We start from the raw sequence: 12,078 nt of genomic DNA, 5'->3' as shown, positions 1-12,078 counted from the left end.
TGTGAATCTTACTCTACAGGAGTGAGACGGCTGTCCAAGCACAAACAAAGAAAGAATAATATGAAAAGACAGCCTCTGAAATTGTGCATGAGCCAGTTGGGTCTGCAGCCAGGCATGCATTTATTTAGCCACGGGCACTAGTCATGTATTGCTAGCACTACTCTGCATCATGCCTACTGTATAGTATCACGCTCATGAGGACGGTTTTTAATCACTATCTTGTTCCTTTTTCAAATCAAGAGCTGACGCATATCTTCTATGGAGGAAAGAAGAAGGTTTCTGTCCTTCTATAGACTTCTAACTCCCGCATAAACTGAAGGTTAGGGACACACACACGCACACACACGCACACACACACACACACACACACACACACACAGATTTGTAGCCACCAGCAGAAGCCATTTAATGACATAAAGCTAGTCATCTTCAAGATCATGCATCATATACACACACATAGACAAACCACATGTGCCCAGTGCATGAAGGTCCTGACATGTACCATCATGATCTCTCATTAAAACTCATACTCCTCGCTCCATTTAAAAGAACTACTGGGAGCTGCTTACTGTCATGCTCGTGTACAGCGATGTCACACTAATTACCAGAGAAAGGACATCAAAGCAGATGGGTGAGCACGATTAACTGAGCTTGGAATGGCTGCGAGAATTTATGTACAGCCAAGATACAACCAGCCATTTGACATTCAGCCAACAGAAAAACTACAGCCTTTTGATCTACAGTAAATTCAACATGAAAGTGGTACTACATCTAACAAGAGCAGCACACTGAATGTATACAGTAAGCTCTGTTTTACAGGTGCACAAGAGTGATACTGTCAGAGGGAGGAAAATGCAGATAAACATACAAACTGTAAGAAGAAGTGAAATTCAGTTGTCATCAGACCTAAAACCACACTAATCACAACAAGGTAGAAAAAGTCAAACATTCTGCTACTGCAGGTTAATGAATGAGCAACCGTGCAAATAAGACGCAGGAGATGTCTGAGCTGAGCAGACAAACCATACAGTCAGTTTTAATTAGCCAACTCATTCAACTACACAAAACAGACAATGGTGATTGATTTTATACTTTGTTTGTAGAACATGCGACTGACTACAAATTGATCTTGAGAACAGGCCCAAATCCCGGGGTCTCTAAAAGCCTCAAGAAAATTCTACTGGTGAGCATTGTGCATGTTATATCTGGCCCATGGGAAACTTTAACCTGCAAAATTTCACTGCTTCAGGAACTTGCATTTATTGGGTTGCCTGAGACATGTCACCAAATGTAAGGCCAATATGTCTGCTAGATAGGTATATAGGCTAGTTTTTCACTAACACATTCACCACGACAAATATATAACATAAATTATGTCAATAGTGTTTACAGCTTGCTCTGCTGCCCCCTAAGCAGCCAAAAAAATCGATTTCAGTCAGAGACACTTTGGTCAAGGAACTGACCATTAATAGCAAATAGTTATACAGTCAGATTTAGCTCTGCTGTTTGAGGGACGTCTCAATGAATCCGAGCAGTGACCTAAAGGATTCTGCTGAGAGCTTACCCCAAAACAAAATGACTGCTACCTGCTTATAACTATTAGCAAGTAGTGCTTTAGACCCCCAAACAACAGAGTTGTTTTGTCCTTCCCTCCTTTCATGGGAGATGTAGCCCAGACAAAATACCTCAGATGAACATACAGTAAAATACTAATAGTATGTTGATTCAAGGGAAAAATTCTCCAGCTACAATGTACCTAGACAATGTACAGAAACACATGTGTCCCTACGCAAGCCAGGCCTCCTCTCCTACTATAAAGAGAACCAAATTAGAAAAGAGCACAAGTTCAGCTATAGGTCCCATTACACTCAGTATATGAGCCACCATAAACCGAATAGGGTTGGGCGGTATGGCCCTCCAATAATATCACGATATTTCAGGGTATTTCTGCAATAATGATATTATACAATATGACAGAACACTAAAAAATAATTTTGGTTTCCAACTTGGCTGTTAAGCTCTCTTCGCTGGAGTTTTGGCTCTCCTTGTAGCCTACTCAACTGGGTGCTTCTACTTGAGTTAGTGAAATAAGTTTGTTGTTGCAGTCTTCTTGCACTTCTTACACATTAGCATGGTTTGTTTTTGAACTGCATGCATGAGCAAAAAGAAACCCCCAACATTAACTTCAAACCATAAGCCCAAAAGTGATCAGTCCATCCAGTTTTAAAATGTATCTCTCTGGATATTAGCAGCAAGGCCAGACAACACCACAAGAAATTAGCTGAACTGATACATGAGGTTGTTGATAAATACCAATGCATATGAATACATATTTAGTTTCAGCAGCAGATATCCCCTGTAAGTATGCAGAGGCCTAAAATGCCATTCATGCACATTGCAAATTGAATCTGAACAGCAACAGCACAGTGGAAACGCTGAACCAAGAAATAGCTAACAACCATTCAGCCATAGCAATCTTGCTAGCATTGCCAAACAACCAAAACTTGTACATGAACCAACCAAATCAACCAAAACAGTTGAATGAGTATGAACAGTATCACAGCAGCAGAAACTTAGCTTAGACTTGAGTCCAAATCTGGTGAATATAGGCCCCTGGCAGAATGGTCGTGGTCCAGCAGCACACAGGGAAACTCAGGCATCTTTCCTGGCATCTGACGTGAGCGCTGTTTGACAATCAGCTGTCCACTGCCGACAGCCGATAGCAGAAGACATGTGGTGCAACGCGATTATTTTCTCCTTAATTAAGTTGTCCAAAACACAACGCAGGGATAGTGTCAGGTCAGCTGGTAAGAAACGGCCTAAACATGCAAGTGATAGTGAGTGTTGGGTTATAATATGCGCGTTATTCACCTGTATGAATATGAATGGTCATTACCAGCCACACAGCTACCAATGAGCAGGGCTAACCCAGAATTATAGGTGTGAAAGAAACAGTGCTGTACTGTGTTTGGAAAAGTTATTATTCTCGCTGTTTTATAACCATTTTAGAAGCCTCTATATGTTGGGGCATCATAGTGGGTGGGGAGGGGTGCTGATTACCCAGGGGGAAAGCCATCGAAGAAAGACATTTTCACATTACAAACAAAAACAAAAGAAGAACGTTCATTTTATTCAACTTATGGTATCTTATTACCTTTATTTTGATCTGTGATATAGAACTAATGAGAAATAGTTTTTTAGGAGTATAAATGAATGGTTTTGGAATGCATTTCCAATGACTTCTGGGTTTATGGAGATAAAAATACAGCAGCTGTAAATGTCAGTTAAGAAACATCTTACAGGGGTCTGCAGAGGCATTTGAAGGATTATGTGTATGGTCATGTGTAGCTGTAACCTTTCACCTTATTAATTCAAAGTCTCATATCCTATTTAAGGGAGCACTGCAGAGACTTGAGCTGTGTAAAAAAAAAATCCAATGTAGTTTCACCATCTGTTCTCTCACTATGTGGAAATGGCAGAGGTGAAAAACTTCTCTCTCTGTGGAACTAATTAGAAAATCTTCGCAGCCACTATTGTCAATTTGTCATTACTGATAATTTATAGGATGGCTAGACAGCTGCACATGTGATCACTGTTATAACAAATAGACTGGTTTCTCTTATCTTTGTAGTTAGACAGTAGAGAAATCTCTTTCAATTAAACACTATAGATCACATCCATGCTTTTAATTTTGCTCCTGGAACTAATATGAGGAAAATCTCTCTTTTTTTTTTTTTTTTTGCAAATGAGTAATTTTAACTTTCATCCTTAGTTTAGCATGTTAATTTAAATTTTCAACGAGCTCAGATGTATGGTGGTCTGTGACAGTGGTAAATGAGTCTATTCTGTATTCAAAGAATAGGTGAAAGTAGAAACTGCTATCTGTCTAATATAATGTAATGGTTATATATCATAGTCTTCACATGAAAAGGCTGATTCTGTAAGTTTATTCTGTAAGTTCTGCTTTGTTTACACTGTAGATCCCACATCCCACTACCACAACACATTACAGTGACTACAGGATGACAGAGTATCATGTCTTCTCCCATCAGCAGGATGATCAGCAGACATGCATCTCTGCCTCAGACATGACACCAGTACCAGACACCTGTATCAAATAATAGTTTGTTGTAATCTATTGGAGCACTAGATCAGTGGAGTTTACTGCAGTGGGAAGATTTTGATTTGGGCAAATCACTGGAAAATAGATTTTTACACTATCCATTGCTTGCTTGACAAATATATAAACTTTAGGGCACAAATTCTCACAATGCTTTTGAAAAAAACACATTTTCTTAAGGTCTTCACTACTTAGTACAGGTATCAATAATATTGCTGCACAATACCTGATGTGAACCTCATATACTACTGTAGAGGCTATTGCAGCCTGAAATCTAGTCAGTTTTATCCAAGTCCAATCCGAGTCCAATTTCCCATATCACAAAGTAGCTCCAAAGATACGATAAAACCCTTTACAAGTAGGAAAAATGGAGACCTCAGGACAAGCAACAGAGGAGGTATCCCTCCCAGAACACACAGATATGCAATAGATGTCATGTGTACAGAATAGACTAACATAATAAAATTACAGTATGGACACTCATGATGCAAAAATTATACAAATTATCAATTGTACACATATATGAAGAATTTGGATCAAGGAAGCCCTTCAGAGGTTCAGTTCCTGAGACTCTTTCACTGGGTATCACCAAACAGATAGGATCACCTTTACCTGCCGGGTATATGTACACACACAAGGAATTTGACTCTGGATTATACATTGCTCTCGATGTGCTTACTCATAACAAGCTTAAACAAAGAACACTCTGCAAGAGTCCAACACAGACTACAGTATAGAGTCTGTGTCTGAGTCGGTTGTTAACTGAACTGAAAAGAGGACACAATTTGAATAAGTTATTCTTCTGATCATCACTCAAGCTCTACTTGGACACAGGGCATGTAAAAGTAGAAATTGTGTTATCTTCATAAAGCAGGGTTGTATGAAGAACGCTTGAAGCATCACGTTTTAGAACCAGTACAAGTTATTTCAGCAAGGTTATTGTGAAGGGTAGATGGGCAGGGAACTACAATTACAGCCACAGAGCCACATTGTTTGTTATTATCAGTGGTGAAATATAACAAAGTACTTGACTTCAGTTTTGAGGTACTTGAGTATTTCCATTTTATGCTACTTTACAGAGGGAAATATTGTACTTAAAGTTACAAATTACTTTGCAGATCCAGATTTAATATACAAAATATATGATCAGTTTATAAAATATGACACATTGCTATATATTTGACTACCCAATAGAATATAGTATCTCTAGCTACAATATTAAAATGCTGCTCAGATGCATCCATAATAATAGCCAAAGTGAATAATACAACACTCACAGGGGCCATATCATTAAAATTTTCTCATAATAGGCCACCAGCTAGCCTACTTTTACTTAAAATGTTAAATACAAAACTTACTGAATACTTCCACTTATTTATGACCTTATGGCCCCTACTGACCTTAAGGGTTGTGTACAATCCTGCAGAAATGACAGCAAAGCTGATCAACTATATGTACTTAGGCAGTAAAATCAAAATTTTTGCCAACTATTATAACTATATATATATATATATAGTTATAGTTATAGTTATATATAGTATATATATATTGTAACTATATATATTACTATATATATAAGCATTTTTTTTTTTTTTCAGCCTACAAAGACTGGATTTTCCCCATTTCATTTAGGGTTCTATCATTCATTTAAGTTAAGTAAACTCATACACACTGCTGTAGGCTACATTTAGTTCATTTAAAAAAAAAAAAAACAGAACAGCACATCATTTGTTGTTGACATATACTGTACGTGTACAAAAAAATCATCGTACTACCAATCTAAAAGCTAAAGGCTATAAAAGTGTTAAACACATGTCCTCATGGGCTGGAGGCTATACATACACATTATTGCCAGAGGCGGTGGTGCTGCTACACTGGAATAATAATCTGGATGAAAGTAGTCCAGATACACTGCCACCGTTTAAAGCGCCATATAAGGCTTTGAACGCTGCACTGATGAGGCTCTGGGGCTCCGTATCGCAGTGACGTCCGGGCCGTGGGTTTGCTGCTGAGAAATTTAAATTAAGTGTTGATGGGGATGTGATTCAATCTAGTCAGACGTTCAAAAAACCCCGATTAATTAACGAATTACACAGCACGAACTTGATCTACATAGGCTACGTGCACAAAACATCTGCTTACCAAAATTGTTATGTTCAACGTAATGCTCATGACATCAGCCTTACCACCAGCCACGCAATCGTGCGTCGTGCTTCTATTTTTACTCTAAAAAGCTATTTTTGAACAGGGGTGCACCAACCTGCTTTCTAGACTCTGACAGAGAAGGCAATACAAGTAGCCTGAAAGCTTTAACTAGCCTACTTTTATGTTATTTTAAAAGCTGCCATCATGTCAATGCGCAATTGCGCAGCCAGGAAACCCTGAGCCGTCAGACCAGTGGTATGACAAGGGTGCTCGAAAAGTACCGCAGAGCCTCACGAGAACAAGCCTCCTGCTCTGGCCACATTCCCATTAACGCACTTACAAATTTCCTCACAATAATCAGGTGAGAATTCTCTATGATTTCCCTGCGACCAAACCGTGGACACTGTTGGAGGGACCGCTTCGTTTATTGAAGACGTTTGGTGCTAGGGGAGGGTAAGCATGACAATGTACTGGATATGTTGTGACTGCAACTCACGATGATAGTTTGCATCAGGACTCTGGATGCACTTATCAAAAGTCTGGATATTTGAGAGGAAGCACCATGGACGCAGCGGACATAGTTGCTTCCGTGTTGGTTTTGGGGATTATTATCGTCTCGCTGTTGTCCAACGTTGTGGTGCTGATCTGCTTTCTGTACAACCCGGAGATCCGCAAACAGGTACCCGGCCTTTTTATTCTCAACTTGACGTTTTGCAACCTGTTACTTAGCGTGTCCAGCATGCCCCTAACTCTGATCGGGCTCATCACCAAGGGCCACCCCGGAGGCAGCGGCTTCTGTCAAACTGTGGGTTTCCTTGACACTTTTCTCACCACAAACTCCATGCTCAGCATGGCAGCTCTCAGCATCGATAGATGGGTGGCCGTGGTGTTCCCGCTGAGCTACCACTCAAGAATACGGCACCGGGATGCAGTGATAGCGCTAGGATACACGTGGATACACTCACTTTGCTTCTCCACAGTGGCCACCTGCCGCTCTTGGATCGGGTACCACCACCTTTACGCATCGTGCACTTTGTGCAATGTCAGGGCGAGGGGAACCGGGACGCAATTTATCATTTTCACCGTGGCTTTGCACTCTCTCACTTTCCTCCTGACGCTGATCGTGTTGTGTGTAACGTATCTGAAAGTGTTGAAAGTTGCAAGGTTTCACTGTAAACGCATCGACGTGATCACTATGCAGACGTTGGTGCTGCTTGTGGATATCCACCCCAGGTAAACAATCACTAGACATGAATTCAGTCAAACAAACCCATGTGTCCTCTCATGCGTTTGTCTATCGCTGAAATGTTTGTGTATGTAACCTTTCATTTTGTCCAGTAGGCTAAAGCATTTTAGGAGCATGTTGATCCTGTGACAAAATCAGAACATGCTCCAATTTATGTTAAGACTGAAGATACAGCTCCAGTTCTATGCTTTTCTGCTTTTCTTAAATGACATATATATACACACATTTGTGATGAATATTCTTCACTATTCATTTTATTAACCAGTTAATCAGTTATTTACAAAAATAACTGGAATATTAATCAATAATGAAATTGGATACAGTAGTTTCTATCCATTTGCATCTGTGCACTGTCAAAGGTAGACTGAACTAATTAAAAACATACAGTATATACACAAAACTTTCTGGGAAATCCCTCTATGTGACTGCACATGAATTTAAAGTGGTCCACTGATGATGATCTGTCAAGCCTGCTATTTGTCAGTGTTTACATTGTAATGTCTTAATAAGGTCAGCAAAGCCTTCCTCCTGTTTTGCATTTCTATTCATCCTGATTTAGTCAAACAATTAAACTTTGAATTGCACCCCCTCAATTTGCATGATTGATCATCTGTGAAGTGTGACATTTCTCCAATGTAATCCTCAGAGATAACAGCACACAGTTCACTGCTTTTTCACATCCATCCCACATGTTTTCTCTGTGTTTGGACTGCTTCATTATGTCTGCATGTCTCTGATCATGCCTCCTGTGTAGATAATGGTACCTGTATGCTTTGGCAGTGTGCGCCAGAAATGCTTGGAAGAGCAGAAGCGGAGGAGGCTGAGAGCCACCAAGAAGATCAGTACATTCATCGGCACATTTGTGGTATGCTTCACCCCTTATGTCATTACAAGGTGAGCAAAGTTTTATAATGATGTATATGGGTTTTTGTGCGTGAGGATTTTAACCCCATGTACAGTATCATCAAAGCATGTAAAGTTGTCATTTTCATGTCTTTTGAATCAAAAGATTGAAAATAAATGCTTGCTCATATTGTTCAGCAATAAAAAAGTTTTCAAATGATTTTCTCATCCAGCTTAATAAGTAGAACAACCATACCAACACTAGTATATTTGACAGAGTGACTCTGGGTTTTCACGTACCTTGTTGTGGCTGCTAATGTGGTTTTACTTGGCTTATCGCCTTAATGCAGATGGCGATTTAAATGCTTCCTTTTCATAATGTCATAGCTTATTGGTTCTACACACATTTCTAATCCTTGTCACTGAGCTTCCACAACTGGGGAGATGAGAGGGAGAGAGAGAGAGAGAAAGAGGCCGATAGCAAATGAGGTGGTGATCGTATCACTGGCTCTCATTAGTATTAGCCCGGGTATTGGTGGTGGCAACCTGTCAGAAGCTGGAAGTAAAAAGGAAGCACATAAGAAACTGTGTGGTAGTGAGACATGTTAGACTTTCACAAATTAAAAAGAAAGATCAATAACAAAACAACGCGCTGGTTGTTTTTACACTTTGTCGGGGCTTTCATTTGATTTATTAGGATAAACTAAGTATCAGGCACTGGATTTGTTGTAAAATGCCAGCAAGAAGTCCAGAAAAAATGACACCCATAATTTCACATTCCCCAACATAGTCATGGCATTTCAGTGAAGTGAAATGATGGCATTTTCACAATATAACAGCATTGGGGGAGGGTCATTTGCTCTAGATGTCTTCCACTCCAGTTACACTGATCCAAGAATTGACTCAACTGCTGCATTTTGTTCATGGATGGTGTGTGACTTTTGTTTCTCTTTTTGCTTTATTTGAGGTAGAATGGTAGAGGTCTTCTCCCCAGGGCCCATAAGCCCTCACTGGGGTGTGCTGTCCAAATGTTTGGCCTACAGCAAGGCAGCAAGCGACCCGTTTGTCTACTCGCTGCTGCGTCACCAGTACAGGAAGACCTGCAGCCATCTGGCTAACAAAGTCCTCAAGAGGAGTACACTCAACTCCTCCTCCCTCAGGATGGAGAGCAGCATAGGGAGGAGCGACAACTCCAACACAACCAACAACATCCAACCACCTACCAACAAGCCAGCTAGCCAGTGAAGATCATCACTTTCAGAGACAATTAGGGTACTGTACCATGCTAAAGGTGTTTTGGCTTTGACATCTTACTTTGAGGTTAACACTCATGGGAACGTGGGTATGACAGTATGTTGACCTCTGTGCGATGGTGTAACTTGAATAGGTTCCCAACCTTTCTGTGGCACTCAGCCCTAAGCTCACTGATCTTTCTACTGAGGACATAAGTCTTAAAAGTAGGTCCCACATTAATACTTTAAGTGAAAAGAGATTTTTTTCCTTAAACAGTGCATTTTTAGGGGACTACGTTCAGCAGCAGTTTTGGTACACTAGTGAATATTCACAGCAGCAGGACTTTGTACATGGGGTAAACTCAAAATAAGTGCACATAGTAATGTTAATAAGGGAGCATGTCACCCAGTGCAACAGTGTGGGTCACAAATGTCTTTTTAATAGCTTGTTTTGTTTGACAACAATGAAGGTCTATTCTATAGAGGATGCTATATCAGGCTTTGGCTACACAGGTAGTAATCAGTAGGATAAATTCATTGAAAAATATATAAATAGCCTTATCCTTTAAAAAAGAATAGACCGACCACTTTTGTAGGTTGTGTGTACAGATTATGGCATTAAGTATTTCAATACAAGTGTAATATAATCTTTTTCTGAGACCATTTTGTAGCTTCCTGATAAATTTGTGTCAAATGGACATCAATATTATGGTGACTCATTTTTTAAATGTTTTAAGTGTCATTAGAGGCACAAACTGCCATCAAAATGTGAATAATAGTGAGCCACATCTCCAACCTGCTATCGCTCCCAAATTAATTAGCAGGACTTATATGTGGACTAACACTAGACTAAATCTTAAGTATTAAAATTCTCTGATGCTGTTGAAGCTTTGGTCAAATCATTAATGTATTAACACAAGACTAAAACTAGAGTATTTGTATTACCTCAAGTCAGTATAGTTGTAAATTAAATTCGTCTGAAGGAATCAGTGTTTAAGCCTTTAAATGTGAGACGTTTTACATTCCACCTAAAATGAATGGCTGGATTTCTTTTCAGGCATAACTTCTGACCTCAATGATGATTCTCTGGCTGGATAAAGTAGTATATGTATTAAATGCATTATATAAAATAGATGGATTGATTTTGACAGTACAGTCATGTTGTATGCACAGCAGTACTGCACACTGATGGTTTAATTGACATTAATGTTAATGTTGTAGCTGTGAGGCCTGAGTTCTAAAGTGCCTTTTAGACAGTGAGCTCTCTGATTTAATCAAAACACAACAGAGGAAATATTTCACCTTTTTGTTATTCTCTTGGTAATCTGTGCTGTGATTAAGCGTGATAATGGAGCCTGTTATCCAGTTTGGTCAAATTGTAAGGAAGTTTTAAGTAATGTTTATTTTGTAATACCACAACAGTGTATTGCATCAGGCTAAAACAGGGTGAAATATTGTTTGAATGTGGTAGCAACTATTCAGTGATGTGTAATTAACATTCCAGCTCATGCCATATGAGCGGCTGTGTGATGTCTGGGTTGTAAAAATGATTCATTTTGACAACACTGGCAAATCAGGATGTTGTGTCTTTACTTTACTGTGACAGTATGAAGCCTTTAAAAGGCATAAAATCTATTTATTTTTGTCAAAACTGTGTCTGAATTTTGCTAAATATGTTTGTGATTACATTGCAATAAATGCTGTGCATTTTGACATTTTAAAACCTCATTAAGTTTCTTCTTATCTGTTTATCAATGTCTGAATGCATTGCAATATCACTTGAAATGACGCATAGACAGTTTTGCAATGTTTTACTTGAACAATGCTTTTCCAAAAGACAAGTTTGTCAAATCTTTACACCTTTATTCTCCCACACAACTTAAGGCAAGGAGAAGGCATAATTTATTTTAAAAATCATATAAGATCTGTTCCACCCACCACTGTTGCTGTTGATGTGGCAGCAGAACAAAGACTTTTTACAAAAGCATCAGGGCTGAGAGTTAAAGGCTTTCTTAATTGCAGAGCTGCTTGGAGTGGGAAAAGAAGAAAAGGAGCCAAGAAAAAGAGAGGATAGCAGGCATTACCTCACAAAGTTCAGGTAGCTGCGACAGTACTACAACATCCACATCATCCATCCTCCTCACCTTCATCCTAAACTAAATCCTAAACATCTTCGGTCTGTCACAAACTTTGTGGTTTACCTCTTTTTTGTTTACCTACTTTGATACAAAGTGCCTGAAACAATATCTATTCTGTATTTGTCAAAAACATTAAACAATTATGTCTTGTCACCATTGTTTTTTTTTTATTATCCACCAAGGGGGGCAAAAATTGCATTTATCATATCACTGTTTTCACAGAGCACTCCAACCGTTGGCAATTAGTGAAAAGTATAGTGAAAGTTTGAAATGGACCCCAGTCTGGAGGTGTGCGTATACCTAATCTCCCTGGGAGACTCAGTGAGTGGGTGAGAAGCAGACGCAAACCTGCCA

At 39.3% G+C, this 12,078-nt stretch overlaps 1 protein-coding gene across 1 annotated transcript; it reads left to right on the top strand.

The window, feature by feature from the left end:
• Positions 1-6,158: 6,158 nt before the first annotated feature.
• Positions 6,159-11,314, top strand: LOC119916816 (G-protein coupled receptor 26-like). Its single transcript, XM_038736773.1, has 3 exons — positions 6,159-7,498; positions 8,292-8,405; positions 9,326-11,314. Exons 1-3 carry the CDS (start codon positions 6,828-6,830, stop codon positions 9,597-9,599), a joined length of 1,059 nt encoding a protein of 352 aa, XP_038592701.1. The 5' UTR covers positions 6,159-6,827; the 3' UTR covers positions 9,600-11,314.
• Positions 11,315-12,078: the final 764 nt, after the last annotated feature.

The sequence above is a fragment of the Micropterus salmoides genome, unplaced genomic scaffold (assembly GCF_014851395.1).
Source record: "Micropterus salmoides isolate LMB-PRFRI ecotype aquatic unplaced genomic scaffold, ASM1485139v1 Ms_hic_scaffold_22, whole genome shotgun sequence".
NCBI classification, from domain to species: Eukaryota; Metazoa; Chordata; class Actinopteri; order Centrarchiformes; family Centrarchidae; genus Micropterus; species Micropterus salmoides.
Note: the sequence above shows the minus strand (reverse complement) of the source record. Positions and strands in the feature narration are given on the sequence as shown.